The 23,595-nt window shown below is 45.6% G+C and overlaps 1 protein-coding gene across 1 annotated transcript in view; it reads left to right on the plus strand.

Moving 5' to 3' along the window:
* The window catches only part of LOC133355584 (E3 ubiquitin-protein ligase TRAIP-like), a 51,557-nt gene extending 36,723 nt beyond the window's left edge, over window positions 1-14,834 (plus strand). The window contains exons 13-16 of the mRNA XM_061572929.1: window positions 1,515-1,554; window positions 8,557-8,670; window positions 9,272-9,322; window positions 10,548-14,834. Of these exons, the coding sequence (XP_061428913.1) occupies window positions 1,515-1,554; window positions 8,557-8,670; window positions 9,272-9,322; window positions 10,548-10,685 (343 nt within the window). The 3' untranslated portion in view covers window positions 10,686-14,834. The remainder of the gene's footprint in view (window positions 1-1,514; window positions 1,555-8,556; window positions 8,671-9,271; window positions 9,323-10,547) is intronic.
* The last annotated feature ends 8,761 nt before the right edge of the window (window positions 14,835-23,595 follow it).

The following is a 23,595-nucleotide window of genomic DNA, read 5'->3' on the forward strand; positions in this document are numbered from 1 at the left end:
TGCAGTTCCTTAAACATCGCCCCCACCCTCCTGGTATGCAAGTGTGATAAATTGCCCACAATTCACACAAACACATGGATGCAATGTGTAATGTGCATTGCTTGGTAAAGGGAACAATTTTATTTTGTGCTAATCATGTGAAGTTATTTAAAGACTAACATTGCAGGCATTCACCGTTGTCAATATCCAGCTTGCTTCCACTCCCGTTTCGGTCGACAGGCTGCCAATCATTTCTTCGAGCTTAATAAAATAAGCACCACTTTTGTAAGAAATCAATAGTAGTCATTCTTCTAAGTACAGAGTGGCCCCTGCCGTTAGAATATAGAATTTATATGACTGCTCTCAGGACCACTAACACTGTCGTCTTGTTCGTTAGAGCAGGGCAACGGCAGATTATTTTAGGTTTTACGGCTTAACAAGCATCTATGTCGCCCCTTGCGCCAAATCGCTTAAACAGTGCTTGTTGTTCGGATAATGTTGTCCGTATTGCAGGCAATTTGTGGCCTACGCCCCATTTGCCAGCTACAAAAGCAACAGCAGAGAATGTATGGCTCCGTTTTGCCTCGGATGGTTGAACGGAAGGGGCTGCTGCTTGCAGGAGTAATGGTTTGCTGTAATGAAGCTTGGCACGTGAGGCTAACTGCGGTGTAAATCACTTAGGGGGTCGGGCCTTCGTCGTGCCTGTATAAAATGTGGTGCGCCCAGAGATTAATTTCCTACTCGCCTGCATTTTCGTCAATCTTACCTTTTAAATTATAGGGTAAAAAAAAAAATGTATTGCTTGTAATTTCTACGTCGGAGCTTTGAGCCTGCCTCTGATGTTGAGGGACCCGGGGTTAAAATGCGGCGTTTTATCCATCCGTGATTGAGAAACCAGATGTTCAGGTCGAGTTAAATGGTCGTCTCAAACCAGTGAGCTGCATGGAAGAAACCATAATGTAATCTCCTGGTGACCATACGTCTTAGAGAGAACTCGTATCTGTTACCCACCATGAACCAATGCTGAAATGTTGAAAATTCCACTTTTGTGGGAAATGCAATTAGGGGGTTGGTGATAATTCACTCTTACCTTTCTACAAGCAAAGAACCCCCTTTTTTTGTAAATTTGTGGATGGGCCACTGTATTGTGTTAAGTTGCATTGAAAACTGTACATTAGCTCATACAGTGCACCGTCAACATTGAAAGTATGCTTACATGCGGGGATATTTTACATTCCCAGCCATTGGCCGGTCTATCGGGCAACGTTGAAGCGTTCTCAATGAACCCCCTACCGGGATCCAAGCTTGTTGCAACCTTCACTATTGTAAGCAAGTGCTACTGCCGCAACTTTGGACTGGATTGTTACGCGGCGTAAAATGTCGCAGCTTTGGCTGCAAAGCGTGGACTTCACGATAGTGCTACGTTACGCAGCGCACTCTTCGTAATATGTTGCACACGACACACACACACGCAGATGATCGCCACAACTGTAAAACTGTGTGCTTGTGTGGTTTTTTTGTGTGCGCATTTACAGAGCCGCAAAGCTGAGCAGGCTAGCTCCTTCTCACAACCAGGCAAGTTCTCACATTGAGCACACACACACACGCGCGCGCATTCCACGTTCAACATTTCACTGCTGGATGAAAGGGTCTCCTCACACATGGCTGGTTGAGAGAGACATTTGATCATTACTTCAGCAGTACAGGTTTGTCATGGTGGGTGGGAGAATGCTAAAGAACAATAGGTTGTTTTTTCTCTGTACTGCTGCCTGCTGCACACAGCACACCTATTGCACCTGTCCTTTGTGCATTGTGGTCACGTGTCCATGCACTAATCCAGCCTCAAGCCGGCTTTGTTTCTGGGGGGTCTGGCGGAATCAGGCACATTAACGGGTCTTGTGATCTTGAGGCTCCATGTAATTACTGAAACGGTATCGATCTACGGCAGTGCTCTCAGATCGCCTCTCAGCAATTTCTGGTTCCTGGCCACAAGAGAGGTGTTGCCCCCATTCTGTTGTTAAAACTCCTCGCCATCATGCGATGGGCACAATGGGCTGACCATGGGTCTGCAAACACCAAAGCGACATGTCTTGATGTTGTAGCCAGAGTCACAGGGCTCCCACATTTTGACTCTGAGCAGTGGTTCTTGACCTGGGGTGCCACGCGCCCTCTGGGGGTGTGAGATGCCCTTTCTGGCGGTGCGAGCCATAGCCAGATTATTTTAGAGGTAATTCTTCAAAGCGCAAATGAAGCACGGGCACCCAAGTACAACTACTTTGGTTCATGAAACTTATGTATTGATTAACATTCTACATTTTTTAACAATTGAGAACCATAGGGGGGGGGGGGGGTGCAAGGCTGCGGTGAAGGTTAAGAGCCGCTGACTTAGAGGGACGGTGACATGACCCAGCAGCGGCAATCCACAGTGACCTGCATAATGAAGTATGGTCAAACAAACCCCATGTGGCAGGCCTTCATCCAGCAGTTCAGAATCAGAATATTGATATATGCTGGAGGAATCCGATGAGCTATGAAGCTCGTTTTCACAGATGTCGGCGCGGGTCAGAAAGTTATAGCAACAAACAACGCAAAAACATGATAGGAGTGCAAAGTATAGGAAAGGTAGGCAAATCACGAAAACTCTTTTTTTTATTTTTCCAGGTTCAAGTTAATTTATTAGGTATAGCTATGTGAGCCATTCGGCTCTTGATTCGTGTGCAACCGCAACAAACAAAAAACTAAAACATTAACAAAAAAAACATCTTAAAGTGAATATGTGACTAAGTGCAAACAGAAATCCAAGAAAAGACAGCAAAACATTGCAGAAAAAAATCACCGTACACCAACGCTGTGTGCAAAAATCCCAGTGAGCTATTAGCTTATTTTTCACAAGCGACCTGGCCACAAACGATAGCTCAACGAAGTGGCTTATCATTAGGAAATGTCTAGCAGCCAAATAATATAAATAATCTAAATGTGGTGGGAAAAACCGGAGGACCCGGAGAAAAAATCCAAGCGACCATGGGGTCAAAAATGCAAACTTCAAATATACAGACGTCAGGGTCGGGATTGAACGCCCCCGACTTCCTGCATACCAGGCGGGGAATATAACATCACACCACCATGGCAAAGGGCTGTAAAAGCAGTGAAAATTAATATGACGGTGGCTCATGCTTGTATACCACTAACCATGTAGACTCGCGTGCCTTATTCAAATGTGTTCATGTAGGATTTGTATTTGTACAGTTATGTGTCTAAGGCGAGATGAAAATGATCATGTAAGTGGATGGCTATAATAACCTCAGTGGTGCTGGCTGACTCAAACTGGGACCACATGCATTTGCTGAAAAATATTTGTTATGTTGTATTGGGATGTTTTAAACTACTGCAATATGCTCGGCATAGTAAAGGTTAAATATGTGGGTAGCAATAAGTGAACTGATGTTGATAAATTGGGTGGGATTTATTGCAATTTTGAATCATTTAAATGTATGTGTGTTTTGTGATTAATAATTTAAGCATTTTTCAATTATTGAGCAAATTATGTGTGACAGTGAATGTACTATGCGGAACACAACGTGATTAATTATTCACAGTCTCAGCATAGATGTTTACTTATTAAATAATTATTTTAATCCGGAACATTTTCATACATTTTCTTCAACAGTGTTTATTTCGCACAAACACTGCCATTATTAAGTTGATAATTTATAGTAATTTCCACGTTATTAAGTAATCATTTCTATAATGTATGCATGAACGTATGATTGTGTGTGCGTGCGTGTGTGTAGCGGTTAGCGCGCTGCGCTATGAACCTGGCGACCCGGGTTCGATTCCCGCTCACGGCTAACACCAGTGACGATTATCTGAACCGGTCCTGGGCCTCCCCTAGGTCGACTCAGCCTTAAATGAGTACCTGGTGCGGTGTGTAAACATCGCCACTAGGGAGACAAAGGCGGTCGGGCGTGGTGCTGGCCACCCACCCCCTCGTGTACCGTTCCGGCCTTCATAGGTGCTCGCTAACAGCACTTGCCCCTACAGTCTGTTCCAGGCTATATGGGGGATCTTTGTCTTTGTTATATGTGGGCAGGCATTTGTATTATGGAGAACTGTGGCGCAGTAGTTAGTGCACTTCATTACAATCCTGGGTAATTGGTTACATTCCCAACCATGAATATGTGACAAGTGGAATCTTAATCTTTCCTGGGCCTGCCCCTAGGTTGACTCGGCCACAAACGAGTGCTTACTTAAATGTGTTGTGCTTACACACAGATTTGGTCAGAAATTATGCTGTCAAAAATATTCGCCTTGTGTGGTGTGATTACCTTAATAGGTGCTGGCTAACTGCATCTTACGAGACAGCCTTGAAGACTTAAGTTTGAAGATATTTGTTTTACGTAAATGCATTATATGATTTGCACTGTGACAACAAGCCAAACACACGTGTGTTTAAGTACAACGCAGTTATTTATAGTACGTTACATTTTACAGATTTTGTACATTTCCAAAACCACATTGTACCAAATTATTTGCAGCTAGTATTGTCTGCACATTTGCCCGCTTGTACATTGCATAAGGATTTGGCAGTAAGTGTGATGATGTCATCACGTCATTATTCAGGCCCATAGAGTGACGTCACTGCAGCATAGCCATAGGTTTGTTATAAGAGACGATGACGTCTTGTGAAATGGGTTTAAACGTAAGTACAGGCAGCCCCCAAGATACTAACGTCCGACTTACAGACATCTGCACTTACGAACGGACCGCCATAAGTTGTTATTATTTTTACCGTCCGACCTGAGAACGTTCGGTCGTACTTACAAACCGAACCTCCTGACAAGCAAGCCAGCACCAGGACTTGAGTTAAGTGAAAATATTAAATATTTGTTTTCTTTTCACGTTACTTTATGTTATTTTATTTAGTAGAGTATTGCATGCAAATGTACACTATTTCTTCTTATTCATGAGTTGAAAAATTATTTCCCTTTGTTGAGCCATAACACATTTCAGAACGGGTCTCGGGAACGTAACCCGTTCGTAAGTCGAGGACTGCCTCTGAATGGGAAAGCACAGCCTCCCAATAGTTCAACTCTACCAATACGACACCAGTCACCCTTCTGGACGATTTCGGCTCCCTTACGTCTGTATTGGACGTTGGTTTGTTAATGTTTTGGGCGCGCATTGTTGATTGGGAAGGCGACAATTGAGCTAAAATGTTCTCGTGTAGAGATTTTGTTGTTGTTGTTGTGTGACTTAGCGGTTTGCGAGATTCAGCGCATGACGGCCAGACTGGTGAATTTTATGTATAGATTCGTTGGGTGATTGAAACTGGCAGAGTGAATGACTAACATTAAATTGTAGCATGCACAGTCTCTTAATTGTGGGAAGTTAAAAATAAATATATGGGAAAAACAGAATGTTTCACACCGCATTTAATGACTTTCAAGTAATTTCCAAAATAACATTGTGAAAGTTGCGGAATTTTTGTACTTAAAAGTTAGTGTACATTGATATTAATGTGTTGCAAGTGCTGGCAGTAAACGTGATTGAAAAGGTTAATGATAAGTGAATCGCATGAGAGCACTCCGAGAAAAAAAAATTCACTGGAGTTCTGGTTATGTTCCAAGGCATTGTGGGTAATGGCGAACACATTTGTGGAATAATTCGAATTGCGTTGAATAATTAATTGAACGGTTATGTTGAACAAGCGACTTGTTTTATCACATCGTTAAAAAGACATGTTAAATAAATTGAGCATGATAAATAAATTATGTTGTGGCTTATGGCACTGCTGCTGGATGCCCATAGTCTGGAGAATGCATATTCATGAGTTCATGATTACCAGTGGGATTAAAAAAATAATAACACAATGGGCTCCGTCACTTTGTTTTACAACGCTTGATTCAGAGATGGTGAAATACAAATTCGTCGTAATAATCTGCTTGTCTCGTTTATTCAGGTGTACGTTTACATTTCTTGTGCTGCGCTATCTGCAGTTGAATACGTTGAAGGGAAATAGTTTGATATTCGCCATAACCGACACGCGTGGCTGGCAATACAATGATTTGCAGTCATCCAGAATGAAATTGCACTCGTCATTGTTTTTCTTTCATCCATTGTAGGTTAGTGCTTATCAGTGCTCAGCTCGTGGTGAGTGAGTTCTTTAAAAAAATGTTTTTATTGCCACAACGCGAGCCGGTACAATATGCCGATCGCGCAAAGGGGGTTGGGGGGGTGGGCTCGGTGGGGTGGAGGGGAGGGAGTGGAACTCCTTTAAAAGCAACCCGATATCTCGTTCTTGCCAGAGGAATATGGGATTTCGAGCAGTGGTTCAGAGAATCCACCTGAGCTGAATACTTTCCCTGTGGCTCATTTGTGAAAGGGAGAGATGTTGATATGTTTGGGCGTGTCATAGAGGTTTCTATAAAGTGAGTGCAATGTGCATTGCAAAGTTTAAGAATTGTTTGCTTGCCAAAGATGCTAACATCCCCTCCCCATTTTAACGTTGACCACTTTTGAATAGCAGATTGTTTATACTGGTAGGAACCACCTGGTTCCACCAGCCCACGGGATTATTGTGTCCGTCCGTCGTGCATCCAAAAATGGGAGGGGTGGGGCTGGGTGGGGAGGGGCTGGGTGGGGCTTGGTGGGGTTTGGGAGGGGAGGGGCTGGGTGGGGAGGGGCTGGTCACCCCGTGGTGCCCTTATACAACTCAACGTTTAACCTACTCACGCCGGCTTGTGCCCGCCCTCACAGTCGGGCATATTTGCGGAATACACCACGCCGCCGTTGACCCTGGCCATTGACCGAGCAACCAAACGTTCCTACCAGCTCCCTCCGCAGGAATGTGTTTCGGTAGTGTTTTCTTTTGCATACGTATTCACTGCATGACTGCCTGCCCCATACACAGTCACAGCGTGTCCCTGCCAGAATTGGCGTAGATATGTGCTCCTATTCATTGGTAATCTTGACGCGTCCGTGTATATTTCATAATTCATACCGTGGGTGAGCCGGTCTGCTCGCTACAACCGCTGTTGATGTCACAAGACTGGAGCTTGTCTGGCTGAGCTAACCCTCAATTGAATTGTGAACCTGTGGGCATCTAAGGCGAGTGCTCTAGCCACCGTGCCGCACAGCTGGGAGATGCGCGTAGTTAAAAGTTGGAATTTAATTTGAAGCAACGTTTTGTGATCGTTTTCATACAACTGCTGAAATAGCATTTTGTGGATTATACCACCGAAAAATATTACCTTGTTTTTTTAAATATAGGATTTATTAGGGTGCTCATATTTCAAATGTATTCTGATTAAATTGTGCACTTCTTTTCACGTCGTATTTTTGGGTACATGAAAGAAAAACAAATGATTTAACTTAAAATTTAACATGAGAAGTTTTAATTGGAAAATTATAGCACAACCTTAATCCATATTGCAAACAATAATGTTTAAGTCAAACTTGATCAAATGGCCAATTCTTATTCCTTTTGAAGATTAAATTTTTAGCGTGCATCAGAATATCTGTTTTATAATTTATAGTACATGGACAAATGCTTGGTTACAATTTCGTACGTGATATCAAAGCTGCTGAGCATTGCCTTGGGCACTTACTTTGACGGGAACTTTGTGTTTCAATGTTACATGCTGCTTCATGTCAGGACTGTTTTATTGATAATTTACCCAGCTTTTGTTTACATTTCATGAATTCATATTGCTTTTTAAGATTATTTAAAGTAATTATTGTTCAGGGATTGGCATGCTGGTGTCCAAATTATTTACATGGCAGTATTTGGCTGATGTGCGACGTCAGAATATTTTTTAAAAAATTCTAGAGGAGTGTTAGTTCTGGCATGAATTTGATCCTGTCAACAAAGTGAAATTGTCTCGCTTCTTAAACAAGCAGTAGGGTGGTGCTTTGCATCCTTTTCCAGCTCTGAACAGTGGTGCATTTTTATGGTAATTGCCAGTTTTTTCCCATAGGGCAAACACTTTTGGATTACATAGAGTAGTTGTATCGAACTTAGAGGGATGACTGGCTGGATGCTGAAATACGGTAGATTATTTAAAGTCAGACTTGGGAGGTAGATTTTGTGACTATGCTATGCCTTGTGGCAGTGTTGAGGCAGCATTTCAGACGTGGGTTCCTAGGAACATTATGTCGTAAAAGCGGAGAGTGCCTGCACGTACTTAAAAGCCTCTTATTCACGTACGTACTTAAACGCTCATATTTAGACCGTCAAGGAAGAGCCTTGCCGACAGACAGTAGTACTAATCGCATATCTGCATTTCACATAAATATGCTAAATTCCTCTTGATATGTAAATTATTTTGTCAAGACGTTCTTCGCCTCTCCATCCCAGCATAAATAGTCGCTCCAAGCCTGGGGCGGTGCCATTCAGACTCTGCCTTCTCGACAGACCTGTTCTCCACCTGAAGACGGCTGCTTGCGTTGTGGCCGAAACGTCGTGAGAATTATTTTATTATTTTCCTTCTACGTGACTTTACCGAAAGAACCAAGAAGAGACATTCATGACTGCGATGACGACGAAACTGAGCGTTATCTTGTTCTCTTCATTTGCAGGATGAGAATGACAGCGAGGATGAAATCAAGATGTCGCACTTTCTGAAGACCTCAACGCTGTTCAAGAAAAGGTCATATGCGGGCACACCCAAGGGCTGCTCGACAAAAGGCTCGGTGCGTACGAACAGGACGTTGACGATGCACGAACAGCGGCCAGGGAATAGCCGAGCAAAAATATTTAGGATGCAAAACCTCGCCACCCTTGCCTTACTTTAAATCACCGTTTGATCTCGTTTTTTTATTTCAAGCGTGCTTGCAGTTGCTGGCTATGCTTCGCAGACTTTACATTATAAAATGTGTTTTTTTTGGTATGTGATGTGTTCTCTTAGCCTCGTGTGTATTTTGTGCGCTGGTCGTACCCCCGATTGTTGATGCACGACCTTGGCCATGTACAGCAGTATTTAAAAAATAATGTTCATGTTATTTTGTTGCCATAACCAGGTTTCTGTCACCATGTCCACATCGAAAATGAGCATTTCTTGCCAAATGGCTTTTACCTTTGCCAACATAAACCCAAAGCTGTGTCGTGCTGTTGGTTCACAAGCTCAGCTGACCATCACACAGTTGAGGGATCTATTAAAGTGACAGCAGAAGTATTTCGCTTGAGCCATTCGCTAACTAGCTGGAGATGTATTTACATGAATTGTTCACCTGAGAATGATGAAAAATAATATTGTAGAGAAATACTAATAATTGTGCCTCTCTCTGTGTGCAGGTGCGGACAGGTTTTGATGGAATGGGAGGAAGAACAAAGTTCATTGAACCTGTATCCTTTTTATGCATTATCAAGAAATATGGCATTATCAAGAAATATGGCATTATCAAGTATATGAACACATTTGTCTGGATATGTAATGTATTAATGTATCTCTTTTCTGCCACTGTATGGTCACAAACTGTACAATATAGTAACATGGTACTGCATGTTTGGAACATTTTAAATTTCGCATCTTGGTCAAGCATTAGCTCAGCCCATCGTCAGGTCAATAACATTGAGTACCTTTTTAGTGGGTAGTTATCAATGGGTGTTCCTACAGAGAGACTGGTCCCCATCATAACTTTGTGGAATTCACACCATGAGTGCAGAGCCACCAGTGGACATCAGCAGTATCCCACCCCATGACGCCCAACACGAATTTCAGCACAAAAATTAGGTTTCAAACAGGAATATTATATGATAATTGGTTTTTTACCCTTCTATCTGGCAACAAAACTGACACCTTTTTACAAGGAGTCATGCTTGCATAGACCACAATACCTGCAGTCATAATGCAAACAAAAAACATAACTGATAATGTGCACTGTCCTTGAAGTTGATTTTGTTGCCAGATAGAAGGGTAAAACACCAATTATCATATTTTTACTGGCAAATAAGGTTCCCATGGTGTAAATGCTTACCCCGAGCTCTCATTCTGTGATGGTGCATTGTCTTTGAGTTGTGCGCCTTTTGGCGTCATCTGGTCCAACCCATGTGAGACTAGGCTCTAAGGAAAGCTGTCTCGGGTGTGGACCAATCAACTTCAAGGACAGTGCATATATAATCAGAGTTATGTTTTTTGTTTGCATTATGACTGCAGGTATTGTGGTCTATGCAAACATGACTCCTTGTAAAAAAGGTGTAAGTTTTGTTGCCAGATAGAAGGGTAAAAAACCAATTATCATATTTTTACTGGCAAATGAGGTTCCCCAGGAGTACTATACTAAACTGAACTTTTTTTGTTTGACCAGGTAAGGCCCACTGAGCTATCTATCTCTCTTTCAGAAGCGACTTGGCCACATGGATAGCTCAACGAAAGTGGCTTATCGCGTGGGGAATTCAGAGCAGACGAACAATCTTAAGCGCTTCTTTTCTAGACATGGAGGCAGAAACCGGAGGACCCGGATAAAAAAAATATCCACGCGATCACGGGGAGAGAGAGAGAGACACGCATGAAGTCCAAAACTATGCTCCACTGGATGTCGGTCAGCCCCTTGACTCGCTACCGCTGCAGACCAACGTGGCTGAAATCCGCCCGGCGCTGGTGGCGATTAAGAAGAAAGTGAGCCGTCCGCCCGGCGGGCTGGCGCGGTGCTCTCACAAAAAAACCGTGCCGGAAAACCAGCCGAAGCTGGACGTCTTCCTCCAGTGACGACGTTGCACCGCCACCACCGCCTTGCAGTTCACCCTCAACTCCCTCTTTCCCCCCCACCCCCACACCCCCCCCCCCCCACCTTGGTGTCCTGGGCTTGATATTTTTTTGTGTTTTACCAGGGAAGGCTCCACTTGAGCTATAAAACTATTTTTCAGAAGCGACTTTGCTGTCACAAATGATAGCTGAACAGAAGTGGTTTATCATCATCTGGAAATGTATTGCAGCCACATTAATATAAATACATGTTGATGATTCCGGAGGACCTGGAGAAAAATCCACACAACCACGGGGAGAGACATGCAACTCCAAATATACAGCAGCAGGCGTCAGGGTCGGGATCGAACCCACGACCTCCTGTATACCAGGCGAGGTAGTTAACATCTCATAGCCACCGTGGCGCCCAGGGGTTGGCATCCTGTGGCTCCGTAGCTACATGCGGTGGCTCTTTAAGGGCTGCTTTTTTGTGAGGACCGCCACCGTCTCGCATTCCCACCCGACATGTGGGTCACGGACCCCCTGGTGGTCTGAAGGGCTACTACAGGGGGGTCCGCGGAAAATAAAAGCAATGACGTCCATCGCCATGGAAATGTGCATTTCAAACAGCTGGCAGGGTTGTGGCGGTCCTCGAAATGTGTTTGGAGGTAGCAATGGGGGTGCGCACACTCGAAAATGTTGGGAACCGCTACCGCTAACCGGATCGCGTGCTTTTTTAATTCCACCGATCCCTCGCGGTGAAACCCGCTGGCACGGAGCAAGCTCAAGTTGGCGGCGAGGGGCACGGCAGCGTGCACGGAACAGGATCTCCCATTCTTTGTGTCGTCGGTAGCTGTGGCCGGGGGTGCGACAAAGGTGAGCGGTGTAGGTCTCAAACCGATTTGTCTCACTATGAGGAGAGGCTGGCATCGGTATATACGGTACTGGTGAAGTTCAGCCCCATGTTCCGAGCCCGTCGTACTTTTTCGGGGTGTACAGAACGAGCATTTTTTTGTGAAGATCAAGAGGGGAGTCCTATGGAGAGAAGGAATTTCCCAGGCTACTTGGGGGCATTTAGCTGCTCCGCCCTGTGGCTTGTTTAGATGTGAACGCTTTTGCTCTGGTCAAGAGCTAACGTGGGTCATGGTTACAATTTGTGACCAGAGCAATTGATCTTCTTGGTTCTTTCGGTGAAGTCACGTAGAAGGGAAATAATAAAATAAGACAAATTAAACAATGAAATACAATTCTCACGGTGTTTCCTTCCTCTAACCCAGCTTAAATATACGCTGCCAAGCTTGGTGGTGTTCATTCAGACGCCTTTCCGACAGACCTGTTCTTCACCTGAGGACGGCTGCTTGCGTTGTGGCCGAAAACGTCGTGAGAATTGTATTTTATTATGTTTTATTATTATTTTATTATTTCCCTTCTACGTGGCTTTACCGAAAGAACCAAGAAGATGAGTCGGGTAATATGAATGCTCATCGTGTGTGTCATTTGTCAACAAGTGGAATATTCGATGGACTCGAATGCAAAGAGGAACATTCCAAAACAAACTATTATATGGCCAAGAACTCTGAACATTTTTTTTCGATGGTTGACCCCTTTTGTGGAAGCACACTTGTTGATGTGTTAGCTTGAATATGTTGGTGTTAGCTGGAACATTTATACGAAGATTGTTGCTGTTGGTTACATCTGTATTTGCAACTGGAGTTGTTTACCACATTATGACCAATATTTCTTAATTCTTAAATGCAAGTTATTGATGGATCTTCGAATTATAAATATCATGCTATGACCAGGTGGTGCAGTGTCGGAGCATTCGCAAAGGTTAGAAATTCAAATCCTTGTCAGGGGTCAACTCTGTCGGCCCTCTCTCATTAACATGAGCACCACTTGATGGGACATATTTATCTCAGGGATAGCAACAGAGATGTGATCGCCACCCACTGCTGTGCTAAGCATTGAGACACTAGTGCTCCCAAGCCCGATATGAAGGAGGGCGTGGATTCGATCCCGTCCCTGACGTCTGTATATTTGGTGTTTGCATGTTCTCCTGTGGTCGCGTGGATTTTTCTTCGGGTCCTCCGGTTTTTTCCTCCACATTTAGAAACGTAGATTTAGAATGTTCGTTTGCTATCAATTTCCACTTGATAAGCCACTTCGTTGAGCTATCATTTGTGGCCAGCTCGCTTCTGTAAAAGAGCCTCATTGCTCAGTGGGTCTTGCCTGGTAGAATAAAATTGGTTTAGTCGTAGCTTTTTAGTTTATAGATGTGTGATACAAAAGTTATTTTCCTTTAAGAGCCTGAATACTATGGTCTTGAATCAAGCCACACAATTCTCCGTAGCTCTATAATGCAATTCATGTCCACGTAAGTTATTAGAATTGATCGGAAAGCTTGCATTTTGACCACTACAATAACACTTTGATCAGACTGACTGTGCGCGTGTACATTTGTTGACTCGCCCGTGAAGCCTCACTGGGAGGACTAGACTTATTGGACCTGTGATTGCCAATTATTGGAACATTGTTGTACACTATTAGGAGCCTCGAAAGGATGTAGATTGTGCATTAAGCATTTTGGAATTCTACTTGAACATGTATATATTTGTAAATACGTTGTGGTTATTGTTTTGTATATTCTGGGCACATTGTATGATCTTTCCCGAGGCGATATAATTTGTGTGCATGCATGTTTTCTCTTTCATTTAAAGTCTTCTAATCTGTTTTTGTTCACCCATTTCAAAACGTTCCAGATTTTCTTCTATTTACATACAGCAGTCCATCGACATTGTATAACATGCGATCATTTTATAAAATTCAATTTCTTTACTCTTTGGTTCTTTCGGTAAAGTCACGTAGATACAAAATTAATAGATCACGATGTTTCGACCAAAGAGTATGGATTGCTGCGGTCACGATTGCAATTTCTTTGTATGGCTGTTTTTTTTCTTTTTCCCATCGTCAGTATTTACTCAATTTGTGTTCATTCAATTTGGGACCGATGTCAGATTGCATATTTCAGTACCTCTAGATTTGAAGCTTTTGTGTACTTGATAGAGTAAATTTGGCTGTGACGGTCCCACCTGAAGACGGAGACTTGTGTTGCCTCCGAAATGTCGTGATTTAATTGAGTTATTTTCATTTATTATTTTATTGTCATTTTTTACCTACGTGACTTTACCGCAAAAACCTAAGAGTTTCAGTACCTCCAACTACATGTTCTTCTGCTCCCAGCGCCCTTATTACATTACGCTTAGCAGATTCTGGCCCCTTTGAACTGCCGCGTGTGTGAGAGACACCAGAAATTCAATGACAGGATTGAGTCACAATTCCATTGCATCGTAACGTAAGCAACACGTTCTAGAATATGTACAGCCGTGCGGGGGTTCCCAGGACAGGCATTGGAGTGGCACCACAAGTTGGTGAAACCGGTGGTGATCAGACCAAGGCCGATACGTTGTAGGTTCTGGCACAAGGATGGATTGGTGTGGTGGAATGAACGGCGCTGAGCATAGTGACTTTGTGATCTTGACTGTTAACATTTGCATTTTTAAAATGCTCATTTGTAATAACCCTGCCACTCGCCGTGGTTTTTGGAGCACTCAACTTAGTTTGGAGGTCGAACATTTAAAATCCCTAATCGGGTTCAAGTCAGCCAAGCTTAATTGTGGTAGTCCTACGGAGAAAGTGTTTCCTACCATGGCAATGTGGAATTTCCATCGCTGGTGGAGAGAGAGAGGGGAGCGCTTGTCCATTTGTTTTGGTATGGAAACTGATCTAATGACCACATTTACTTTTGAACGGTTGTTGAAAAACAGTTGTAATAATTGAACAGCAGAGGGCACTGAAGTCCCACCAAGTGCAGTGGTTTCGCACTCGAGCAGATGGTGGTCTGCAGAGCGCCTTGGATACGTTTTTTTGTATCCACGGCAGCACTTTGAATGCTAACCCGTGTGTACTTCATTCACCGTGCAGCTTTCTTAAACCCCTAGGGCATGGGAATCGACAACCAAAATAACAAATTCGGTAAAAAGTCGCTTTTTCAAGAGCCGCAATGCTCTTGCGGTGAATACGAAACGACGGCGCTTGATGAATAACCTCACGAAGCGGCCCTTGAGGAGCCGTCGTAGGTTGCCGACCCACTGCCCAGGATACGCGTGCCCACGATTTGTTATATATGTATCAGGTGGAAATAAAATTGTGCCATTCAAAAGGTGTTCTGCAATGTTTTTTTCGCTTCATGGCTCCACCGGCATCCCGGTGTGTACATCCCAATTGTCTAATCTCATCCAGTGTTCTCAATTCCGTTGTTAATTTTGTTTAATCCGTCATCTGATGTCCTGTTTAAAGCCATCGGGCCAGTGATGGAGGTGCCACACGTCCATGGCTATATCCACGTGACACCCGCTGTTGGCTTTGCCCACGAAGCCGGGTACTCCATTGATTGACCCCCGTGGGGAAGAAGCTTGTTCAAATGACCATGGGGCATACGCCCGCGGTGGAGAGAAACAATCCACTTTGATGTGGCACTCGTAGGAGTGCTCCTCGTGTGTTGACCCCTAACGGATTGTAGTTGACCCCTGAATGTAATAGTAAAGTCTCAACTGTGTGTATGTCCTCGGAATTGTGCAAATTCAAATGCTGGCTTGGAGCTCGCAACGGGGGCAATCGTTACTGCGTTATTTTTTTTTAATGGGCAAAGTGAGTCGTAAAACACTGAAGTTTTTTGTTGTTTTTACCGGGTAAGGCACCATTGAGCTATTTCGCTCTTTTTCAGAAACGGTCTGTGTACATACATGGCAGCTGAACGAGGAGGCTTATCGCGTGGAAATTTGCAGCGGCCAAATGCTCTGCAAACGCGGTGATGTTGATTCTAAATGTGGAGTGAAAACCCGGAGGACCCGGAGAAAAATCCACGCGACCACAGAGAGGCACCGCAAACTCCAATTAAACAGCAGCAGGCGTCAGGGTTGGGATTGAGCCCACGACCTGTATACCAGGCGAGGCAGTTAACATCTCACCACAGTGGAAATGGCGTCTGGCTCATCGATGTGCGTTATTTATGCATACAATATAAATACGGGAGAAAATGTAGCAACCGGAGTGATAAGAATGAAAATTAACGTCCATACTTAACTTTATTTTTTCAATATGTGAGTTATCTTTTTTTTCAGTAATGTCATCATGAACTCAAACTCATGATTTTGAGTGCATTGTCAAGCAGTCCGAGGCTGCATTTGCCAGTTGTCGTTGGATGGTAATTGCTACAGAAGGGTGTCCATTTGCTTTGCACCGTCACATCGGTTTTTTTTTTATGAGGAGCGCTAACACACAAACCTCGCTCGCGAATTAAAGTAACGCGCCGAGCCGGTAAATCATCGTTATTCGGAGTGACGCTTCATTACTTAAAGAGGCATCTGATGAAGCGGTGAGAAACTACGCGCGTTCCCGCATCAATGTCGTTCTCGCGCATTTTTTCTTGACGCAATGAGAGACAACGCACACTGATGCATCATCCCTCTGTGTGTGTGTGTGACGCCTGCTTGCATGAGCACGCACGCTACCCACTGCCTCTCTTCAAAGCGTGCCTGCCTGCTGCAGTGAGGGGTGTTTAGACATCGAATCATTAGCGTGGAAATACCAAAGGTGGCGGTCAAAATCGATGAGTTTGAAAAGATGCAAATCCACGGGGTCATCGTAGCTCGAATCGCACGCCGCCACCACCAACTCCCCCCAACACCTCGGCATTGCTTCCTTCTGTCAGATGTCACCTGTTGCACGGCCTACACCTCGACCTCCGAGATCCGCCATCGTGGTCGAGTGTTCCATAATCTCGATCTGTGTCTCCTACACCCTCTGAGTGAGACTCCAATGTCCACCCTTTAAGCTGTCCTCCCATCAGTCGCACGAGCCGGTCACAACCTGCCCTTCCCGAGGATGTCCCACCGTACGTTCTCTTCTGCGATTCCAAGTCGCTTGCGCTGTCGTGCCGTTCCTGGAACTATTGCGGGTTGCATCTGCGTTAAAAAGTAATATAAAAAAAAACTTTTTATTTAAACACGCTTTTATGAAATGTACTAGTAATGGGAGAACTCCAATTACAGCCAACGTCAGTTGACCGTGGACAATTAGACCCAAGCCGAAACAACAGATGAAAAAGAATGTTTAAAAATAGATATTTTGTATGATATAATATAATATTGTCATCAGTATGACATAAGTATGCCAAGTTTGCAGTCGATACCACATTGGGAAGTGGGTTAACATTGAGTTACAAGATTTGAGAATACGACGACAACAACAACAACAACAGAGTGAGTTAAATGAAAGCGTCAAAATGTAAAGGGCTCAAATCGAGCTCTGCCACGTTCAGTAACGGGCATCACCCCCGCAGGTCCGTCTGTGCGTTGAGCTTCTTTCGCACCGTACGTAGCCAACCGTGCTAAGCAACATCAACCGCCAATTGTCACGAAGTGACGTCGCCACGACGCTTTGTGCCAGGCCATGTGCACTTCAAGGCCACGAAGTGTGGGACGTCCCGCTGGCAGGAGGTCACGGGACAAACCCCCAGGTGGTGCCATGGGTTGGACTGGCTCAGATGACTCGCCTGTGGTCCCTCACTGTGCTCACTACCTCTCCCTTCCACAGTGAGTTATACGAAGTGTTTTTTTAAAATCTCTCGTCATTGTTATTGTCTATCCAAAACCTGTCCCGCTGAAGCAATACATCTCTCTGAATCAGCCCTCGTGTGTTTGCGTGGTTTTTTTGTATGCGGCTGGTGAGTGGTGGAAATGAATTCGCCACACTTCAACCCTCGCTGGCCACTCTGTTGTTGAAGGTGGCGGGAATTGCCACGGGGGGATAGTAGAGTACAACAATGGGGATGTATCTGCAACTGCTCGCTCTCTCATACCCCCTCTTTAAAAAAAATGGGCTTGCCGCACTTTGATATCGGGAGGTAAGGTGTTACGGACGTAGACCGATTGAGAATACTGTAACGTCAGGGTTTGTGTCTGTGGAAAAGGTGGAAATCTGAAGGAGAACATTGTATGAAATTATTTAAAAAAAATGTTCTTGACTCCACGCTCGTGAAGTTACTTTTTCTGTCCGAAGAACCACATTGCATGCCCAGGAAATGTATTTCGAAGAAATATGTTACAACCGCGCGTGGTATCATAAGCCGTCATAACAGTAGATTTTAAACATCAATTTTGTGAAAGTGTTGTATGATGTGAATGCCCTGTAAGTGCTCATTAATTTTAAAATAATCGCTCTTTTAAAAAAAGAAATAGTGTGATTAAAGAAAACCCGACCCCAGGCAATGTGTTTTTTGGCACAATGTTCCATTGCGTTTAATATTTATAAAGACCTTTGACCATTAATGATGTATGTATAATCACTGTGTTGCACATGCAAGTTGAGTGCACACACACAGCCCAACACGATGGCAGTGTTAATTTACAGACAACGCTCTGGTCTGTTCCTGACTGCACTGATTAATTAAATTCAACAATTATTGCTTTCCGTTTTGAAAGCAAAATTACGTACGAATCGCAAAAAAAGTTGATTGTCCATGAGCAGAACGTGTTTAATGACTTCACACAGTAACAAAGTTTTGATTAAATAAATAAGTAAATTTAAATGTTGCGAAAACCGACAACACCTTCATTAAAATGTAATAATTTAAAAAAAAATGTATTTAGCACGTACACATTGATGCCATTAAAATGTGATACATCGATTCCAAATGTGTGAAATGTAATTTGAACTGGGGCTTATAAATCAGACAAATCCTCCACAGTACTTCTTGCAACTCGCTACCATACGGGACATCTTCCAAACAAAAGTATTAGCAAGCTGCAGTGTTGTACAACACTCTCTGACACGTGCTCGTGACGGGCACTGCAAGGTCCGACCGTGCCAGCCGAGCTGCATTGGTTACCGGTTGCCGAACAAACATTGTTGTAAGGTAGCACTCATGGCACACACGCAGAGTGCTCGCCACAAATGAACCACAATTCCTTGCTGATCTCGTCAAGGAGCATAAACCATCATCACGCGAACTCCGCTCATTCTCGCTGCAGTAGCAGCAGCGGCGGCTTTTTGGCTCCGCCATCGAACAAAGGCGGTGGTCACCGCATGGCACTTTCAGATGCGCTTCTGCGACCGTCTGGAACGCTCTTCCCATATAAGGAAGCCACTGGCAGATATGCACTTTTGAATCTAGATTGAAAACTCGTTCATTTTTTAAACTGCTCGTTGTTGTGTTTAGTTTGTTGTCCTTCCCCCACACCTCCGATTAACGCGGTTGGCTACGTACGGTGCGAAAAAAAATCAACATGCATACATGTGGTTGATGGTCGTGATATTATTGTCCGGCTAACGCGATGACACCACGTGCAATGACGTATGTGTGACGTGAGTGCATGGCGTGGGATGGAATCGCTATCGCAAAAAAAGTCTTGCCATTTAGCGCTGGTTTTTATTTTATGTATCACCGAGTTTTGGCCAAACCCGTTTGACTAGTTTTCCAGTTGTCATCAGGAATCATTTGAAAAATGTGATGCGTATAAAGCCCGATGGGAGAAAGTGCTGTCCCCAGCTGTCATCTACCCAATCTGTCTCTAGCCTCTCCATGTGCTTCTGAATTAGGGCTAACCAGGATTGGTGGTAACCATCGTCACGATAGCTGACATGAAGGTTCTACAGATACAGCTACAGCCCCCCCACCCACCCCACCCACCCCACCTCACCCACTCTCTCCCCACACCACCCACCATCCCCCCACCCCACCTCCCACCATCCCCCCACCCCACCCACTCTCCCCCCACACCACCCACCATCCCCCCACCCCACCCACCATCCCCCCACCCCACCCACCATCCCCCCACCCCACCCACCATCCCCCCACCCACCGACCCCCCACTCTCCCCCCACCCACCCCCCACCCTCCCCCCACCCACCCCCCACCCTCCCCCCACCCACCCCCCACCATCCCCCACCCCACCCACTCTCTCCCCACACCACCCACCACCCCACCCCCCACCATCTCTCTCTGGGAAGCCGTGCCGGGAGGTTTGGGGGGGTGGGGGTAGCCCCGCGCCTCCTGCAGGGCTCCCTGCGTCCACGGCTCTCCCTGCCTCCTCCGTAATCAGCGGCGGGTGTCGGGAGGTCATGCAGGCTGCTGCTGCTGTTGTGTGTGGGTGCGCTATGTGTGTGTGTGGGTGCAGTGTGTGATGTGGGTTTGTGTGTTGTGGGTGTGTGTGTGTGCGCAGTGTGTTGTATGTGTGCGTGTTGTGGGTGTGTGTGTGCAGTGTGTTGTATGTGTTGTGTTGTGGGTGTGTATGTGCAGTGTGTGGGGGTGTGCAGTGTGTGTTGTGTGTGATGTAGGTGTGTGTGTTGTGTGTGTGGGGGGGGGCGGTAGTGTAGCGGTAGTGTAGCGGTTAGCGCGCTGCGCTATGAACCTGGCGACCCGGGTTCGATTCCCGCTCACGGCCAACACCAGTGACGATTATCTGAATCGGTCCTGGGCCTCTCCTAGCTCGACTCGGCCTCAAAAGAGGACCTGGTGTGCGGTGTAAACATCGCACACTGGGGAGACAAAGGCGGTCGAGCGTGGTGGTGTTGACTCCTCCCCGTGGCATGCGGGCCTTCATAGGTGCCGCTCGCCCACAGTGACGGAGACTTCTTTTCTCGACGAAGATTTCCCCCCGGTCGCCGCTCGACTGCGATTTGGTCGTAGTCCATGTGGCTAGACATCATCTCCTCCCACGTCAATCGGCTCGATTTGGGATATTTGTTTTTTTGGCAGCCATTGGCACACGAAAAGAAAATTACCGGCAACTTTCTGTGTTTCAGACCCTGGTTCAATAGTGGCTGAAAACCTCGACTCAGACGCAGAATTGCCGGCTCAGTTGACAGACACAGGCGTTTCTCAGAATCCGTTTAAGAATTTATACTCTCGGAATCCGATGAGCTATGAAGCTCTTCATCCCCACACGTCCACCTTTGTAGGCTCCCTGCAGCCGCGCGCAGCCTCTTCCTATAAGGCCGACACGCATTGAGCTGTGTGCCAATGGTTGCACCCCCCCCCCCCCCCCAATCTGTTCAACACTCACCCACGACGCCGAAACCCACGGCCGCCCCTTCACCCATTCGCCTCTTTGCTGTATTCTGTTACCGTGTCCAATGTTTTTCAATATGACCCCCACTCCACCACCACCACCACCACTCCCACCCCTCACCCCCTCCAGAATGAAATTGTGTGAAATTGCATTAGGGGCCGTCTCTCGGGAGAGAGCCCCCCCCCCCCCTGGCAGATGGATGTGTTTGCACTCTCACTCCGCCGTGCACTCGGCAACCACGCCCAGAGGCGCCTTGCTCTTATCTGACCACATTAGGCGCGAGTGGGTGGACCCAGCAATCTGGGGGAGCGGTAGCGTAGCACGCGGTCAGCGCTACGCCGCGCTACGAACCCGGCCACCCGCGTTCGATCTCAGCTCCACGGCCACCAACACCGGTGACGATTATCTGAATCGGTCCTGGGCCTCGCCTAGGTCCACTCAGCCTCGAATGAGACGTGGAGGCAGATACGGAGAGAGAGACATGCAGAGTGTGATACAGACACACAGAGAGATGGAGAGAGACATGCAGAGTCTGACACACACAACAGAGATGGAGAGATACCGACAGAGAGTGGCAGACAGAGCCAGAGAGATGAGAGATACTGACAGAGATGAGACCGACGCAGAGGCACACAGAGAGATGGAGAGATACCGACAGAGATAGACACACAGAGGAGATGCAGAGAACAGATGAAAAGAAACAAGGAGAGAGATTGACACAAAGTGACACGGAGAAAGACACGGAGAGATCCTGACACACACAGAGACACAGAGAGAAACAGAGATTCCAACACAGAGACCTTCAATGATAGAGAGAGATAAACACATTTAAAGACATATGCAGACACCGACACATTACGATGCTTGACATGAGATTTGATAGATCTTAGTATCGCCTTTGTCTCTGTGAGTGCAAGTGTAGAAAAAAAACCCGAATGTCTATGTGTGTATGCGGAGGGGATTATGAGCGGTGGTGTAGCGGTTAGCGCGCTGCGCTACAAACCCGCCCACCCGGATTCAATTCCCGCTCACGGCCAACACCAGTGATGACTATCTGAACCGGGGACTCAGCCTCAAAATGTGTACCTGGCAGAGGTCGCAACCGGGTACCCGATACCCGTACCCTACCCGAAACCCGGCTTCGGTAAAGTCACGTAGGTAAAAAATGAAATTAAAATTAATTTTAATTTCATTTTTACCTACAATTAATTTTAATTTCATTTTTTAACTACGTGACTTTACCGAAAAAACTAAGAGTATGCCACAGACAGCCAGAATCGGAACATGTATTTATACCACGGGAGGAATCCGATGAGCCTATGAAGCTATTTTTTCACGGATGTCCAGTAGAGGGGTTGGCAGGTCAGAAAGTAACAAGAACGAACGATGCAACAACAACAAAACGATAGGAGTGCAGAGTATAGAAAGGTAAAAACTAATCACTCACAAAATATACTTGAGGTCACTCGAATATGCTCCAGTATTTGTGCTCTCAAGGCAATATTAGCAAAGGGGGAGTGAATGCCGGATAGCCAAAGCGTGTCCGTACCCGTCAACAGTTGAGCCGCATTCGGTTTAGCCGCATTCTTTGTGCAACAAAAGAGAGTTTTCAAGTCTATACGGCGTACAGCCGTTTCAATACGAGCAAAACAAACTTTGTTTATTGGTCTATTTGTTTGTGTTTCTCCCTTGTGATTTTGTGGGATGAATGTTGAGATTTATACGGGAACGGGGTGAGCAATAAGGTCTGAATTGGTCTGTAATAAGATAGGGAGAGCACTGATAAGGGGTGGACACGTATTCCGTACAACATGTGCCGTTAACCGCTGGTGACAATTCTATATTCCTACGGTGGGACAATCACGGTTTACTTCTCGCAAAGTGGTAGGTATTTTATCGACCGTGGGCAAAACAATGGGCTGAGTATAGCATTTTAATTCGCAATCTTGCGTATACTAGTTTTGTGATTTTTGCCCACAGTGCCACCCAACTGAACGACACGTTTTGTCGTAGAAAATGTATCGTAATCATTTGCAAGCCTCTGTCAACCCACTGCCGGATAAAGACCTCGAGCCTTTAGGTCATGGGGGCTGTTCGACCATACTTCACCACACTGGTCACTGCCGTAGCGGGGGGCAGAAGGGACCCACAGAATCGGGAATTAAACTCGGATCGCCAGGTGCATGGTGGAGTGTACTCACCACTGCACCACCACTCCACCCCGTATGTTTATAATACCGCGCTAGATATTGTAGAGTGACAATGCTGAACTCTTTTCGCATTGTAAGGAGCCAACCCTGCTAATCGGAGGTGCGGGGGAAGGACAGCAAACGTTTGTTCTAAAGAAATGAACTATAACGTTTATTGTTGAAACCTGTCACTTTTCCCAAAACATACCAACTACAGACTAACATCATAATCGCGTGTGTTGCACAATTGATTTGTGTCTTCAATGAACTCGGGCCGCTAAATGCCCTCTCAGTTTTAGGGACCAGCCGAAGCGACCTTGTGCACAGCACGTGGGCGATACTCATTAAAGAATGAACCGGGCAGTTAGCCCTCATCTCAACAAGCCCCCGGCCACTCCACCCCAGCTCAGCAGGGTCAGATGACGAGTGTCGTCATGGAGCGTTCTGGGCATCAATAGTTGCCATTGTGTCGACGTACCCGCACAGCAGCACGAGACGAATCGGAAATTAGCACCCACAGCAGCACGGGCGAACGCGGATTCACACGGCCGCGTTGAGATGACATCCATTATTCGTAGGTTTTTTCGGTAAAGTCACGTAAGTAAAAAAATTAAA

The sequence above is a fragment of the Lethenteron reissneri genome, chromosome 51 (genome assembly GCF_015708825.2).
Source record: "Lethenteron reissneri isolate LAM-NWPU_2019-01 chromosome 51, ASM1570882v1, whole genome shotgun sequence".
Classification (NCBI taxonomy): Eukaryota; Metazoa; Chordata; class Hyperoartia; order Petromyzontiformes; family Petromyzontidae; genus Lethenteron; species Lethenteron reissneri.